The sequence below is a fragment of the Opisthorchis viverrini genome (assembly GCF_000715545.1).
Source record: "Opisthorchis viverrini unplaced genomic scaffold opera_v5_284, whole genome shotgun sequence".
Classification (NCBI taxonomy): domain Eukaryota; kingdom Metazoa; phylum Platyhelminthes; class Trematoda; order Opisthorchiida; family Opisthorchiidae; genus Opisthorchis; species Opisthorchis viverrini.
In genome coordinates, this window is record NW_008751943.1 from 27,928 (window position 1) to 45,353 (window position 17,426).

Below are 17,426 nucleotides of genomic sequence, written 5' to 3' on the forward strand. Positions count from 1 at the left end.
CGTGACCACGCTTGTATTCTGTGAAATTGTACAAGTGCGCGTTTTTGTAGTTTTTCGTATTCAAACAAAAAAACGATTATGCAATTGATGAAATACGTAGTGTTATAATGGAAGGAAAATAAAGGTACAAAACGCCACACATCGTTTACGAGATGTTATGTATGAACGCAATTTTCAAAAGGACTCGGGATTAACACAAAGGCGTCCTCACGTCAAACCAAGGTCACTCAGATTATTTACAGTGAGCGAGTCCAGCTCACATCCCGTGCGCCCTGATCCAGAATCCAATTACTCAACTGTAACTCAAGTTAGGAGACTGCGCTGGCCAAACTGCCAACAGTAGGCGTTGGTGGAATGAAATTAGCCGTGCAAACAGTTTAGGCCGGCGACAGACATCCATGTTGTTAAGCCCTGCTTCAGGTGGAAACAAGCGACACGGATAGGGGGTCAGGTAGGGGACAGAGTTAACAGGGCCGGCACTCCACTTACCAGCCCACACAGCTGAGCTGTGGGGGTATTCAGTCGAATTTACTACTTCGGTCAGCAAGACTGTGAGCGAACTGTCTATGTTCCGTCAGAATGTACTTGAATGCACTTGAACATACCAAGTGGCTCCCAACCAAATAAGATGTAACGTAAACGATCAGTAAAAACAACGTATTTTCAGAGAAGCTCTCAAGTGCTCCTGGGAGCGAGAAGCCTTGTTTCAAGGAAGTTCAGTCCTGCTGCTGTTTGTCATGATTTGGGAAGTAGAGCAAACTTCAACTCTGGTTCTTGTCCAGATTAGATGGATGTCTGGTCTAGTGATGGATGACCTGACATTCAACTTGTTTAAAGTCAAATCAAGGTCAGACAGTTGTTTAGGTAGGTACTCTCGTGGTTGAGTTTCTAGCCTTCGGTCAGATCTGCTAATGTATGTATCCACGCAGCTGCAGGTAAATTGATCAATTCAATGGCTGAGTGACTGACCTGACGCCGGCCATTTGGTCAGTGGCGACGGTGCAACCTCCGCATGACCTTTGACGAGCTTTAAAGTGCACTGCAATGTACGTGTATGGATGTATGTATGTATGTATGTATGTATGTATGTATGTATGTATGTATGTATGTATGTATGTATGTATGTATGTATGTATGTATGTATGTATGTATGTATGTATGTATGTATGTATGTATGTATGTATGTATGTATGTATGTATGTATGTATGTATGTATGTATGTATGTATGTATGTATGTATGTATGTATGTATGTATGTATGTATGTATGTATGTATGTATGTATGTATGTATCTATGTATCTCTGTATATGCACTAATGTGGTTCACACACAAATCCATCAGACACTGTGTTCTTTTGATGTACAATCACTTTTTACCTAAGTATCTCCCCACAGAATCTGTTAACTTTTAAGGTTTCTAGGAGAGACTTACGCAGGCTTGGATGATCCACCCATTACTATTCTCAGGGACCTCATTTTGCACCAGGAATATCAAACAATTCGCGAAATGCAGTCATTTGCAACTCAAGTTGAAGTCAACCGGGGAGACTCAACTGGGTCCGAGCTGAGTCCATCGTTCCTGTTATGCTTCAGCTTCTTGGAATAAAAACCACTCCATATTTCAGTTGGTGCGATATTCGAGTTATCGCACAAGGCTGCTGAAAATGCTTCAACAACGCACGACCGAATTCGCCTTTCTTGGAGCTAACGAGCTGGGCGCAGTCTCTCATATTCCCTCAACTTTATCACAAATGAGAGTTTCAGATGTGATTCATTTGAGTCCCTCGTTGAAACCAAAGTGGTGTGCAAGTGATCCTATCTCTCGAATTTCGTACAATTTGGATTCAAGCAGAACAAACAATGTTGAAGGGAACCTGGGAGACTGTGCCTACCTGATGACACGGAGGATTCGATGAACACTAAGAAACCCTGAGTAGATTCCTTCTAGAAAATATGCTACGCTATCACAGATATTGTAACAAACGAAGCAAAGTGTGGCCGAATATCATAAACGAAGTATTAGGCTGGGATTCAGCTGAATCTTCCGTTAACGTCGATTTGATTCGCAAATTGGTGTACTTCACCAAGTGCTGTTTTTTCCGGCCGGTTACCCAGATTTATCCCGCTTCCTTTCTTTAAGTCTTCTACCAAGCCATGCGGTATTCTTATTCCCTGATCGGTTCAGCCTCTAAAGAGTGGAAAATGAACTGACATTCGTATCTTGTTTGACTGATTTTGGAAGGTGTTTTGGACAGTAAGATGGGCATTCTAAAGTATAACCTTGGAACCTATGTTCGTTTGCCCCAATGCCTGTTAGATAGCCATAAAATACAGCATATCTGAAGAAGTATGAGTGAAATTCATAATATGGTAATTGTTTCCTTCAATCACGTGAAGATCATAAATTCTAAAGAGTCAACTGATATGCATCCGCTTTTAACAACCAACCCATCCTCACAGCTTTCACTATTTCAAGCAACCAAGCTCCCAATACAGTTGTCACGGGCTGAAAACTGGGACATCCCGGAACAAGATGAGACGCCCGTCTTGGATGACGCTGACCTGTTTAAGAAGGGATACAGTGAGGAAGAACTGGAAATGGTCAGTGAAGACGGAACGCTTGTCGAAAGTGGTGAGCTAAGTCTTATTCATCCGGCAGGTTCCATCGGCGATATTGGTTCAGTCAGACCCTTGCTGCCAATAAGACTACCAGAATGGGCCCTGGAATCGGGGAAGCCAGAACGTGGGTTTCTAGTTTTTTCCCTGAGCATCAAACGACAACCGAATTCTACCGTACCGAAGTGTTTAGTTGATGTTCGTGTCCTCGAGGCTCGATGTGTGCTTAGCCGCTACACGGAACCAAGAGCGGGTAAATTCTACGTGAAAGCCCGGGTTCAGCTAGCGGGTGAGTCTCAAGTCACACTTTCTGTGTATTACTTTTAATCGTGTTGTCCTACTGTTTTCCACGGAAAGCTAAGTTTCGAGGCAGACTTTCCTCTAAACTGGTTCATTTTGGATGTCATGTTAATGTTGAAGATCATTGGAACGCTTATGAGATGACCGGCTCAACAAAGCCTGAATACATCGTTGACTTTCGGGCGGTAGACCTCACTAATATCGCCATGTAAAAGTGATGTTTTACTCAGAGATTCACTGCGATTTTCCCCTCAAGTTAACGAGGGGGTGCGAGTATCATGTCCGTTTATTTGACAGAAATCGGTTTGAACTAAGCGGAACGGGGCAAGCACAAATCAGAACAACATACCGTGGAAGGCCTTATTCAAAAGGTGCACATTAATCATCCTCGTTCAGATTGATTGCCGAGGTTGATCACATGATTTACGTGACCTGAATGCTTACTTCGTCGGTGCATTTCGAACATATTGTGCACTCCGAACGTAGTCGGAGAGGGGATAAGACCTCAGTGCGTGTGTATGCACGCGAAAAAAACTGGCTGGTTTCGCGTGTTGTGTGGAAATTTGATGAGCAGTGGTACTGACAGCACCGAGGCTAATTACTAAGTAGACGATTCAAAAGTAGAACTCAAAAGCTACGGTTGTTGCAAAGGGAACGTCAAACTCCTGGTGAATCCTTTGAACGAGATGCTTCAATGGCGTCTTATTAATAGGATAGCTCTGAACTACCCTTAAATGGTCACACGATCATTTGAACTGCCTTTCAGTTTGATGTTTTCCATCAAACTGATATCTACTTGCAGCTATTTTTCATATGAGGAACAAATCACGCAGTAAGAAAGCGCGAAAGATGGAATACTGTCAGGTCGCCCAAGCCTAGACAGGAGCACTCAGATCCCGCAGTTGGGTTCCAAATATGGAATTTCCCGTTAGTAAGTTCGCTCCTTAACCCCGTAGTTATCCCGAACTCGGCTAATGACCTTAAAGTCGTCCAACGTTGCAGCTCGACCTACAAACCATTTGGAATCTTCAAACTCGGATCCGCTGACCTGAGATACAAATAATGGGACTAGATGGGAAAATACTTTTCGTCATTCTATTGTCGATCACCATTCAGTGATTCGGTTTCCTTAATGTAAGTCTTACGGCTGTACTTTGGTCGGCCAACAACCACAAGGTAGTAGAGATTGTCGACAAATGGCACAATGTACACGACAGAGTCCAATCGCTTACTAGTGTTGAACTCTCGTAGAATGACATGAGTCATTTACAGGCGAACCCGTGACTTCCTGGCAAGTAGTTTGAACGACAACAGATCGGCTACGGTTGCTTGATCAACGGTGTGACGAACTCGCACCTAGGATGTGATGCCACGTGGTCCCCATCACGTGGTCACTTGTTGACTGGCTTAACAAGTGATGACTTCTCAGATGAAAGGTTTACTTGTGTTGTGAATTTATTCCTCCTTCGAGCTACTTGTAGAATGATGGTGGCATGAGGAAATTTGAAACCGTCAACTGGGTATTTGTCCTTTAGTGGTACTAGTGAAAGGAAGGAGGCCTTCGCTGCGGAGTTATTCATTAGAAAATGCCAACTGACCAGTAACAGACTATTGGACAGGGAAGCAAAACTCTCATTTGCATCTTATTCACAAAAACTGGACATCCATCTTCTCCTGAACGCGCCTTCTTGAACTTTCCTGGATAATCATTGACTCCAATCATTCGTTGCTTAAATCCAAGCAAATGCCACAGAGTGACTCCACACATTCCGCAACAGATCTCCCCTTTTCAAGAGACGCAAAGCGAAATTCCAAGAACAACACCTACTACTCGCATGCCTCCCCATCAGTAGCATCACCGTTACATTAGTAGTCGATAGGTCGGGGGTCGGAAAATCACTGAAGTTCTCTTGACATATCCACTGCTGATCATCCCCAGAAAAGACAAAAAAGCTGTACGGTGCTGCGCAGCTTTTCAGTACACATTGACTTCACTTACAGGTCGGTATCTCGATTGAAGATATTTTTTCTAGAAGTGTGCGATAATTTACGACTGCGAAGACTAATTCTATTCACAGATCTATTAATATCCTTACGCTACATTGACGTTGCTTTCGAAATGTTTGATGCAGATATGAATTTATCAACGAATCCTTCATTCTCGAACAGTTTACAGTTTGTTTTGGAACTGTGTAGTGGTTATACGTGGCTATCGTAATTTGGTTTGCCACCCTTGGTATCTGGTTTGGTTTGTCAGTTGGCCTTTTTTCTGTTGTATTAGATGTCGTGTGTTGTGTAACACTTCAAGGTCATCCAGGTGTACTTAAGGACCCAACTGTGACTCGTATTAGTACTCTGGACATTGCGGGGCGTTAAACTAAATATGTATAACAATAGTTCGGTTGTAGCATCTTTTCGGTATTTAGCTACAATGCCAGAGGGCACGAAGATTAAGGTGAAGCCAGATTGACCAAGCCCAAGTCGTGAAGATGCAACTGTTGGAGTCAGACCGCGAACCAGCCAATCAGTAATATTTTCGCTCCTTGACGAGTGAACTATCTCGAGCGGTGCTAACTGTAATCACCATTTGTACGGACCAGACTGGTTATCGGAGTGTACTAGCGGGTCATATTCGTGTGCCTCGAGTACTTCTTACGAGTGGTTTAGTCTTTGGAGCTCCGAGTTCTTCATGCCCAATGGATTTCGGCTGTCCAAATGTTCAATTATGATTTGATCACGGCCATGCGGATGGTCTAATAGACACCTCATTCTACTCACCCTTCAGTTTCATTTTGTTAGGTCTACACCGAACAACGGACGAGCTGTACCGGGCATCACCCATTCTGCACAGGTGCCCGTGAGTTTAGTTGCATGTGGCAGGCAAATCCGGATTAGGATATCAGTCCACTAAGTGCCGAATTTGGTGCTAGACACTCGAGGGGTTCTGGGAGCCTGTTTTCATGCAGTTCCTAGGTTGGTATGATTACATTCTGTCGTATGAGACAGATGACGTTTTCCTCATTTTCATGAATATCTGATATGACATTCCAGCATAAAGCAGGAATCATCATTGTTTTCGAAAAAGTTTGGTGACAATCGGTGGATTTATTGCTGGGCAACGTTTCGCTTTTGACACATCATTCTTTTCATCTGACCAGGGACCAGTGCCTCTCCGTCAATGTTCTCCTTGGACCAGATTCATTCGGCTCCAAAGAGGTTCATTACCGATCGATTCCACCTCTCCTCATCCAACCGTTCTTCAGTGGAGAGCTGTGGCAGTACTTTCGTCAGACGGGCCTTCAGATCACCTGTATTTTGGCAAGCGATAACATTGGGGACTATGTTGCCCGATTATTTAACTAAACAGGAAGATGCAGGTCAAACAGGAGTCTCTCTCCAATCAATTAATCAACTTGAGCTGAGGCTAGATTTGAAGGAACGCAGTGCACTCAAGAAAGACGAGCTTTACGGGGGCAATTCTGGACTGACACTTCCATCCTGGAAGCATTCCAGTCTACTGGGCTCCGTAAGGGTACCGCTAATTCCGGAAATTTGGAGCTACTTCCTTAAACCGCCTGAGGACGCTCGTTCAAGACCCTTGAGACAGTCCACACTCGTCCCTGAGGATGAGCTGGACGTCACTATAACTGATGAAGGGAAAAATCACGACGAATCCTGCAATAAACCCCGCGTGTTGCGGTTCGTACGTCAACTCGAGCTTCCACCGGAGGTGAGTTTGAGTCATATTTTCTGTTCTTTATAAGAAGACTTCACAAGACTTTGTGCGAGCGAAGGTAGTCAATTACAGCCAACCTCGGTCAACATACTCATCAACACGCACGTTAATTACTACAAGTACGGTGTTTTGGTAGCTTTGTCCCAAAGCAAACATTATTTCTAATGAGGTTTCCTTTCCCCCCATCTGCTTCACTTGGTTTTCCATAGAGATTCTTGGAGGACGTACGCGTAATCTCATTTGGACACTGTAATTCATGTAGATTTAAAAGAGTTAGTCTCAGACAAAGCCAGTGATTATACACTCATTTACAAACTAATTTGGTTTTTCGAGAGACTCACCTGGAACCCAGCTGAATCTCTCGTTTGTGATGTTCTCAGGCAACTGAATGTGCTGCACCAGGCCGTCTCATGTTTCAGTCGCTACGATATTCGAGATATCGTGATACATGAGTAGTAGATTACAGAGAAAACCAGCGACATTTACATCATATCCAAATGGCTATCGTTGAGTTACCCAGCTTGATTCGTCGTGCGGTGCAACTCGAGTAATAGAAATAACGAATGGTCACTTGCAATACCATTCCGGTGCCCACTGGTCACGTCAACCGAAGCAAGCACGAAGGTTGAACTATTGCCCGGGTACCCTGGCCTAGACAGAAGCAATCGAAATGCAGAGGTTGGGTTCGGATCAAGGAACTTGTGGTCAGGGATTAACCTTAACCTTAGCCTTAACCACCAAGCTATCTCAAGGTCAAATCAAATGCTTACGATAGGATAAAAGCCAGCCGAAATAGCGTTCCTATTTCAAGCACTTTGTTCTACCGGTGCAGACACCGAACCATACTTTTGTATGATTTTTTCAGAGAATCAGACTAGACACTAACTATCGTAAAGGAAAATACATTAGACTGTTGTGGAATCCGTTTGCAAGAAAATAGGATATACTCACCGAGGAGGAAGAGGTACAGATGAAGAGGCTAACGCCCTCGTCAACAAACTCTCTGTTAAGCGACTTTGATCATAATCGCAGCTGGCAATTGTTAAATGAGACAGGAGTTAAGGGAAAAAACCAGTCCAAAATACACAACCTTTTTAAAGTGCACTTTGATTTGATTAGTTATGCTTTCTACGAAGGCAAGTGTTTTCTACCCAACCCTTCAGAATGATCTGGTCCCTGCGCAACCTGCCAAGTTTTTGGTTAAGCGAGCTAATCACAGGAACCCTGAAACATATTCAAATATTTCTGCCATTCAAATTTCATATTTTCTTGAACTAGGCACAAACATTCCAGTGATATCTTCTTCCTTTATGGCTGTACTTACAGAGAACCGCAAGCAAGTTTCAGAACAATCCTAGGTCCTGTTGACTGCGGTGGCGTCTCAAATCTTCTTGAGCAAAAAAGAAATCAAATGCGGCTCAGTTAAGGTCTCGGACAACAAAACGCGTCCAAAGTGCAATGTTTCACCAAATTAGGTAATTTGACTCACACTTTAGTGTACTTCTGTGAAAGTATAGACTCATAAGCTCTAATCTAACATGCGTATCTGCACTGATTCGCTTCTGCTCATGTCCAAACTAACGTTTGCATCAATGGTCTCTGAATGAATGCCTGTTATCACTGCTTTATCCCAGCAGCCACCACTGTAGTTCTGAGTAGAGGATAACATTTGAGAACACTTTTCCACCTGAATGACCACTGCCCTCTTGGATGCCTGTCTTGTGGGGCAGTATAATTCTAATAATGAGCAGTTTGAGACAGGGGCATTTCATGCTCTGCTGAAAGGGAAATTTTCGTCAAAATCGTGAAGATACAGCATTTGGTTTTTATCTCCCCATTCTGCTGATGTCTGCTGATAATTTCGGAATTCGGAACACTCCAAAGTCCCAATGAAACGCCTCTGTTTAGATTGTACCAATTAACCTAGGATTATATGTATATATGTATATAACAAAAACAGTGCGAAAAACAACTGAGTATATTTGTCGGAATCAGTTCAATTTGAGTTCAAGAAGAACATAAATTTGATGGAAATTCGGAGACTGCACCTACCTGGTAAGTTCCAAGACCGGCTAAAACGGTTGTGGGCTGTTGACGAGTTTTCAAAAAACCTTGTATGAAAACCCTTCTGGTCATGCAATGTTGTTGCTAACATGTTGGGATTACTGAGACAAATCCTTCGTTTATCAGAATGTGAGGATGCAATACTGTTCGCATTTTTTCAGGATGCTGAAGATCGTGGAGACCTGACGATTGGGATGCAGTACAATCCAGAAACTACAAAGTTGACTCTCAATCCTCTGAAGTGTACTGGTATCCATCTACCAAGGGGAGCAAGTGAGTTTCCAAGCCATTGATTCGACGTTCAATCGATCGATCGCACTTAGTTTCATCTACGACTTGAACTCAAGTAGTAACATAATACGGCCTAGGGATGCGTAGATTATTCTTTGTTTTTTTTGCGCTATGCTCTGACAGAAATACTTTCCTGAGAGGAAGATGTCAGAATAAGTTGTTTTCGTTGGTGACGTTACTGAAAATGAATAGATCAGATGTTGAGATATTACCTGAAAAGTGGTCATAGAATGAAAGTTTATCCGCACAAAGCAACTTCTTCGGATGACCACGCTTCCAAAGTATATAGGCTCATATTCGTACTAAACGCGACCGTCACTATCAGTTTTTGAGCTAGCCATTCTCATATCATTTTCAGTTTTTTGCTATACGAAAAAGTACCATTTACCCAAAAGAAAACAACGACCGGCGTCGAGACCCTCTCCCTGAGTTGCACTCAGTTCCAGGTCTATTGTGAAGTTCTTTCGGGTATGTTTCAGGCATAAAACAAGTAGCCAGGACTGAGGCTTGGTTACCTAAACACCTTTCTGATGATTATCTCTTAAAGAAACTTGAATGATTTTCTCTTTTCTGTCGAAACTATAGAAAGTGTCTTCCTGGTGGCCACGCTGGCTTCGAATCGGAAAATTATCTCCACACAACAGTCAAATCAGTCTGCTAGACTGAACATGAACGCGGTTGAGTTCCTGCTCGGCGAACGCTTGCAATTCGTTGTAGAGGAACATATGAGTCAAGTTTGTTTGATACTCAGCGTGTTTGCCCGCTCCGGTAGACGGATCAACGAGACGACTTCGCTGATTGGTCGGTGTGTCGTCGGCCCCGATGGCTTGGCCTATGGTCAGGGGCTTTCACAATGGCTGGCAATCACCAAGCAGCGTGGTATGGTCAAGCGTACGCATGTCTTGTTCTAAAATTTTCATACATCTGTTACAAAAGTTTCACCATAACTGTCCCAATCCATTGAAAACGTTTAATAATATAGACCGTTTTTTTTCTGGAACCGCCTTTGTTTCTGTTGCGCACTAATACGGGTGGCAACGGAAGTGAATCTGAGCCAAATTAACGCCTGGGTTCCCTGCTCAGTTGGCCAGTGATCCACTCCGAGTAACTCAAATAAATCTCGAGGACCCTCATCTCAAAAAAATAATACTTTAAGAATCCTTTGAATTTAAAAAGCGTTCAGCTGTAGCACCCTTCCGGTGCCTAGCTGCCATGCCACCCGAAGGGAGCACGAGGGCTGGGATACTGCCAGGTTGCCCAAGCCTAGACAGGGGAAGTCGAGTGGCGGAGGTCGGATTCGAACCGCAGACCTTCAGGTTAGTAATCCGCGCTCTAACCACTTCGGCCATCTCGCCCCCTTTGAATTTAATATCAAAGTAGGTATCTAATATGAAAATCTTTGATTGTTGGTCTCTTCGCTGAACTTGGCGGTTGGATCGCCAATCGACGTGACATTGTCAGTGCGAGTTGAGTCGGTAACTCTCGATCTCCAATTCAACCCGCACTGACCATGTCACCTCGATTGGTGTGACGTTTCCAATCCAACTGCCAAACTCAGAAAACAGTCCAACAACCAAGTAGCGAACCCGAGCTACTTATTTTCCTCTATATTGCCGACACAAAAGTGTAGTCAGATCTCGGAAAGTTCAACCATATGAGCTCTTTCTTTGTTACTGAGCCTCATGAGGTGGCCTTCGAGAGATTTGGTAGATGCCCCCCTGAACCATGCATGGGTAACCACCTGTTACTCAAAGGATCACATGTCCGACCGATCTACGCCCCCTGATAATGATGAAGGCGCAGATTCGATCACACCTTTACGGTAGACATCGAGTGAAATTCCAAGTTGATGGCTTGAGAATTGTCAAGCCACTTGCAATGATGGGCCACTAATCAGGAAAAACCGTTCCCAAGTGGTCATATGCCTGTCCGTTTAGTGAGCAGCTGGTTAGACAAAGAATTGCACCTGACTGATACTAATTTGACAGCATAATAATTTGCTTACTCTGTCCGCGTACTTTTGATCTCCACATGCCTTGTCCCTCCGTACCCGCCATTCAACTTTCTGCAAAGACCGTCCCGTTCGACACTGTCATACAAGCATGTGTGCCCATGCCCCGTCTGCTATGCCTGCTCTGACCTGTTCTGACAAGATCTCCGTGCGATCTCATCGCTATTCAGAATCACTAGACTGGCCTGAGAAGCGACTACCGCAATCCGTACTGCCGAGCCAGCATTCGGCTCACCGCCGTCTGCTTTGCGGACTTTGACACCGAGCTGTGCCAGTTAGTGAAAGACTTGCACACTTATTGGCGCCACGAACGTGGACATATGAGGTTTGTTGGTAATGTGATGGAATATTGATAGCTCGGGTGCATTAGTTGGTAATTGATCAGGTGGCTGCTGATCTGTTCGCCGAGCTTGTCAATCGATTTGCGAACGTTTCGTCACCTTCAGTGAGCTGCTGGTGCGCAACCAACAGCGCACTGAAGGTGACGAAACGTTCGCAAATCAATTGCCAAGCTCGGCGAACAGATCAACAGCCACCTGATCAATTACCAACTGAACTTTGTTATGTAACTTTGCTTACCTTTCTGTAATTGCTATCGCAGACTTTCGAACTGAATCCTTGCTTTTGATACTGGATATCGTCAAAACTACGTGTGACTAGAAATTCCGTATCGGGAACCCCAGTACACCCAAAAAGTCGAACCGGGTCATTCGAATCTGCTCGAGCTTCATGGTCGCTGAATATCTGACCAAAGGAGAATTTCTAATTGAGAAAATTCCATCGACCTAAAGGGTAGCAGTGATTAAGTGTATAAGGCTTTAAGCGAGCACTACTCAGAGAGCATCGACAGTGTCATTAGAGAAGAAAGACTCTTTTGAAGGAGAAAGAATTTCCTGTAGAAAAGTCGGAGCAGAATGCTTTTTTAACCGGGTCCCTAGTATGTAAATAAACCAGACCACGGAAGTGTGCTTCGCTCCTTTTCCTTCAAACTAGAGAGGTGCGGTTTAATTGCTTCATTTGGGGATAAATATTCGATGCCGATGATCTCGTCTGCCCTTGTCCAGAGGCGCCAGGTTAAACAAGATCTTGTTTGCATTATCAGTGCTGCTTTGTGTCTGCAGAGCAGACAACTATGCTGTAACTGAACACCCACTTACCCTTGACAAACGCAAATTGTTTTTGCCCGGAGGCCCTTTACATATGTGTACGGTCTGTGCATAAATCCAGCACTGTCAGTTGGCTGTCAGGTGGGGGGATTGGGAAGGGAGCTATGCATTGAAGGCAACAGCTTGGATGCACGAGCGCCATTGAGGGCACGACTGGGCCATGTCTGACAATGTCTCTAACCATTGACGTGGACCGTCTCGGGGTCCCCATCCAGGAAGACGGTAATGACCAGCGCAGCTACCTACCTGCCCCCAAATCATCGCTGAACGAAAAATGCGGCAGCTACAACCACTGTACGACGAGTACGCGGTTATTACAGCTGACAATGATGATGATGTACGGTCTGTGCTATGAAATGAACTCACACAATTTTGTCTTCTTGTGTTGTTGACAGGCCAGTCCAGATTCTGATGAGGCATTGTACACGATAAACGACGTCGATTGATTGCGCAAAGAGCACTCGTAAGTATCATTCGTATTTGTGACCACTTGTGAGTGGGTAAGTACTATGGGTTGGTTAAGCGCGGGGCTCGTGTACTCGGTCTAACCGCATTACGTACCCACCTCATTGCGCGAAGAAAAGACAAGCGGCTTGACTAATTGACAAGCCGGATGAACAGCCTACCAACCGTAAGACATCGGTGCGTCAACAGTTCGAAGTCAGCCATTCGTCTGAAAGTTCACGCAACTTAAGTGAATTTGGTGAAGAGAACACGCAGTTTCCCTTGTCCAATCTATGCGATTGAAGAATAAAACAAGGGGTTTAATTGAGTACCCTTATCTGAAAATGAATTCTTATCTCCACATTAGTCCAAAAAACATTGGTAGAACCGTCTAGGAGGAACCCACCACTCATCAGGTTGTTGAAAGCTGTTCGAAAACCTGCGAACGGTTTCATCTTTCTTGGGGCGCATCAGGTAGGTGCAGTTCTCGAGTTTCCGTCAAACTTATGTTCTACATGGACCCAAATTGTACGAAATTCGACAAATGCACTGATTCGAGCACTAATATGGTCTTGGCGGGAGAGTGAACCGGACCCAAGCGGAATATGTCATTTATGGGCGTTCCTGTGTGACAGTTTGACACGCGCGATGGACTGGCGTATAAAACATGAATTATCGGCGGCTAGCGTGATCTCCTGTCGGTGGACCGTTCGTTGGCTTCGACGCCAAATGTCAGGACCGGGAATGGCTCGAACAAGTTTAGTGCGGAGATTATAAAAGAACTCCTCGCAGGACACTTGTGTTGCAATCCAGCGGTTGTTCTTTCAGTGCATTTCAGTCCTCACGCTGTTATACGTCGAAGTATGTGAATTCGTGAACAGAATAGGTCAAGCAAGAAGTCAGATGTCCTTGAATTTTGCGCACTAATATGGAAGTTGTAATATCTAATAGCCGTATTTGTTGATTATGATCAATAGATACAGGTGGTTGTCCGCTAGTAAGGGCTATGCATTTATTTCAGTTTGAAGTGGATGTTAAAAACCGAACGTATTACCTGGGAGAAAAGCACGCAGTTTTTGGGTAATCTACGTTCCAAATTCTGTGTTGAACGTAAACGGGGACATTCAGAACAAATCGAGTCTTTTCACCGTACTTTGAAAACACGGACTCTTTTGCAGATCCTCAATTCAGTTTAATGCTCCCGCAATGGGATGGTGCAAGCGAGCAGAAAGCCTCGATAAGGCATCTGTCGATTGACCTGCCTGCTCGATGACCTCGATCCGGAAGTCAAACTAGGTCAATGAGTCCTAATTATGTGGTTTCAGTATTCGAACAAAACATCCTGTGTATGTTGTAAGGGGATGGTGAACGGTGGGTAAACTAACAGGCACGCGGATCGCGAAGTCGGGTGAATAAGTATTTAATTAAAAGTGCTCCGTGGAATGAGGTGAACATCTTTCAGCTTCCGACTTAGTTAGTGGACCAGGGGAACACAACTAGCTAACTTATACGGACGGAAAAATGTGTCGAATTTCTTCGACGCCTCGTGAACCGTAAGCGACGGTCACTTAAGATGAGGGACACTTGCTCGATAGGTGGAAGCGTCGAACGTTGTGCTTTGCCAGACACTACATTCACGGAGGACACAAAGTGCACTTTGTTTATTCAGCTTAGGGAAGTGTACACACTGCAGGCTGATAAACCAGCCGACAGAAGTGAAGGTATGCGCGAGATCTTGGAATTCATATAGCCACCGTGTCGTACTAAATTATTGAAAAGCGTGACATAGTGCTTGTAGTCATTATTATTTGAGAACTATATGACGGACGTGGCGATATTTATACCTATAAGGCTATGTATATCGTGGGGAAAAGCTGTCACTTCAGTCCTGCAAGCTAGCCCGACCATGTTGTTTAAGGTTGGATCAACAAAGACAACCGAGAGCAACAGCTGTAGTGAAAGGCGGACTGGAAATACTGCTTGCTAGGACAAGAATACGAGGGTAACGTGTTTCTCCCAGGTGTCTGAAAGCCCCATATTCATGGAAGCACCAATGCCGCTCTCCGTCTAGGATAGACGGTTTAGTGAAGCACGGCCATAAAAACCGCATATTCCGATTGCTCACTCAGTGTCTGACCGTGCTAATCGGCGCATTATTCAGTTACTCGGAAGAACATCGAAAATCAGGAGCCTGGTGCTGCTCAAAATGCACCTGCTGTGCCCGGCAGCATTAAAACCAGATAATTACGCCTCAATCCCTGAGTCCTAGAATTAGGATAGCCCACCCCCATAGAGTCGGGTTGTAGAGTCGTTGGCTTTGGTAAAGAGAATCGGTAGGACCTTTGGGACAGCTGAAGGGAACGGAAGAATTGAGAACGAGAAGCTCAGGACCGGGAATGTCAAAATCCTTCTTAACCGGAATGGAAGAAACAGACCCCAAAGGAATACAGCCTTGTTACCAAGGCACTCAAAGCCGTCGCAGTGACCTAGTTTCTCTCAGCGAAACGAAGCTCTTCTCAGACAATATGGCTCTTCACACTGTTTTAGAGATTCCCGACTGTTGAAAAAGGCGCTTGAAGTGCATCCAAGGACATTTTCCAGCTTCACTAATCCTGATTTTTTCTAAAAGATGAGATGGTAAAATGCGACGGAGACCAGTCATGAAGGCAATCCTCATATGACCGAATAATTCACTTCTGACCATTGCCTGGGCCGGTCCGTGCTGTCACTCTGAGAGCCCTTTGAGTAACTCACGCCGTTAATCAGGACATCACATCATCCATCACGGGGATGGATTTCTCAGCATAAATTGAAAATAAATGGGGAGAAGCGCATGAACTTAGCTCACAGGGGACTTTGATCAGTACATACTACTCATTTGATACGTCAGTAGCTTGATTTACTTGACTAAAATTGCATAGAGGGTTCTTCCAGCTGTACTCCAAAGACAGTAGTGGGATAACAAGTCCGAACCTGCTGATAATCTATTTAAGATGGTCCACCTTAGCTATAAGCATCTCTGGTTGATGAGACGAAACGCAGCAAAGGGCCAATAGTTTTGTAGGCGTTTGATGCTAATGGACCGTTACAAGACCCAGTATTATTGGGACAAAGTTTCAAGGGCTGTGAGCATGGATTTCTTCACCTTTCTCCATTACAAACACTGTATCCGTCGAGTTTAGGAAGCCCCTCAGCGACACAGACGCTTTGTAGGTGGACTGAATGATTTTGCATTAACCGGCGTAGTTCAGAGGGTAAGCAAATGGATACACGTGCCCGTTCAATGCCGTGGTCGGAGTTTAGTGGTGCTTCGAAGCTCTCCACCGGCAGCTGATGGTCCAACTGAGTTCACATCTGATCCGCAGTTGGTGGCTCCCAGCTAACACGAGGTGAGTGCTTGTGCTGGAAGTCGCTTCCCATCATGTGCGATGAGGGTCAACCCGAAATCCGTCGTCAAGATGAGCTTCATCAAGGTTTAGTCCGCCTACCTGGGCATTCACACCATCTGCCAAAATCACGACACATGTAGACATCGGTGACTGAAGTGAACTTGACAAGTCTCGAAAAAGCATCGGAGCTGCTGTCCGTCGGAGCGCATGCTGACACAACAAACGAACACCATTTACCACGTCCAAATGGATTGACCTCTTTTTGAACCGTCGACCTAGCAGCGCAAATTTACTGTGAATCTAGTACGCATTCAGCCCTGGGGCTAGGCACAACACTCAAACCGTAGATACTACGTGTCATTGCACCAGGACCACCAGACAATTGAGAAGTGAAAATGCAAATAATTGACAATTAAATGAATCAGAATTCGGTCAAGGACGAAAAGTCAGCAAATGAAGATTTGTAGATGCAATGATACTTTTCGATTGTCCAGGCCGAAGAAAAGGGTGTGGTTGAGGCACACCACCGTCAGCCATTCACTCAAAAGTTTGACCTACAAGGCAGTGAGCGGGAGGATGTGGGATTTTGTTCCGGAACCCTTCCCCCTGCCGCCGATGCAAGTCTGAACTGCAAGGCGCCGGTTATTGAAGTTCTTTTGAGGAAGACTTCCCGGGAGCCAGATTCAAAAGTCTGATCCACTTAGCAGCAGGAGCCTAAAGTGGCCCGAGGGAGCACGGAGTGGTGCGTTACCATATGACTCCTGATACGGCTGCGGTGTCTTTTGAGCATCATCAGACTCTTCAGTTTTCAAAGTATTTCGCCGGCGGTCACGGTCAACCATCAGGCAATCGGAGTGTGCGGTTTCTAGGGCCGACCTCTTCTCACTCACCCTTCCCTGGAGGAAGGCAGCATCGCTGCTTCCATAAATATGAAACTGTTGGTTGCTTGAACGGAACAGCTTGCTGCCTCCACACTGCTATCACAGAGGGCAGTATGACTTTAACTCCAGACCGAACCGTAATACGATTTCTCGCATTGCGGGGGATCGCTGTTCTTTATCGGGCTGACACCTGCTGAGCCTCCACAATGCTATCGCAGAGGGCGGTATGACTTTAACTACAGACCGAATCGTGATACGATTTCTCGTATTACGGGGGATAGCTGTTCTTTATCGGGCTGACACCTGCTGACATTAATGAACCTTAAGAAACTGAGTACCAGTCAGTGCGGCCGGAAAGATCGTCACAGCACTGAAGCTCGACAATCACAAGGTGATAGCTATGGTTCGGGACTAGGATAGAGGCTTAGGAAGGGGGCGAACAACCAGAATTAACGAGGCTACGAGTGCACCATCATCATCATCATCATTGTCAGCTGTAATAACCGCGTACTCGTCGTACAGTGGTTG

The 17,426-nt window shown here is 45.0% G+C and overlaps 2 protein-coding genes across 2 annotated transcripts in view; one reads left to right on the plus strand and one right to left on the minus strand.

Moving 5' to 3' along the window:
• The window catches only part of T265_14882 (hypothetical protein), a gene marked incomplete at both ends in the record, with an annotated part of 16,259 nt that extends 15,276 nt beyond the window's left edge, over nucleotides 1-983 (minus strand). Inside the window, one exon of the mRNA XM_009175651.1 lies at nucleotides 970-983. Coding sequence (XP_009173915.1) covers nucleotides 970-983 — 14 coding nt within the window. The remainder of the gene's footprint in view (nucleotides 1-969) is intronic.
• T265_09547 (hypothetical protein) overlaps nucleotides 1-9,957 on the plus strand; it is a gene marked incomplete at both ends in the record, with an annotated part of 23,544 nt that extends 13,587 nt beyond the window's left edge. Inside the window, 4 exons of the mRNA XM_009175652.1 lie at nucleotides 2,461-2,905; nucleotides 6,075-6,646; nucleotides 8,878-8,989; nucleotides 9,593-9,957. Of these exons, the coding sequence (XP_009173916.1) occupies nucleotides 2,461-2,905; nucleotides 6,075-6,646; nucleotides 8,878-8,989; nucleotides 9,593-9,918 (1,455 nt within the window). The remainder of the gene's footprint in view (nucleotides 1-2,460; nucleotides 2,906-6,074; nucleotides 6,647-8,877; nucleotides 8,990-9,592) is intronic.
• Between the last annotated feature and the right edge of the window lie 7,469 nt (nucleotides 9,958-17,426).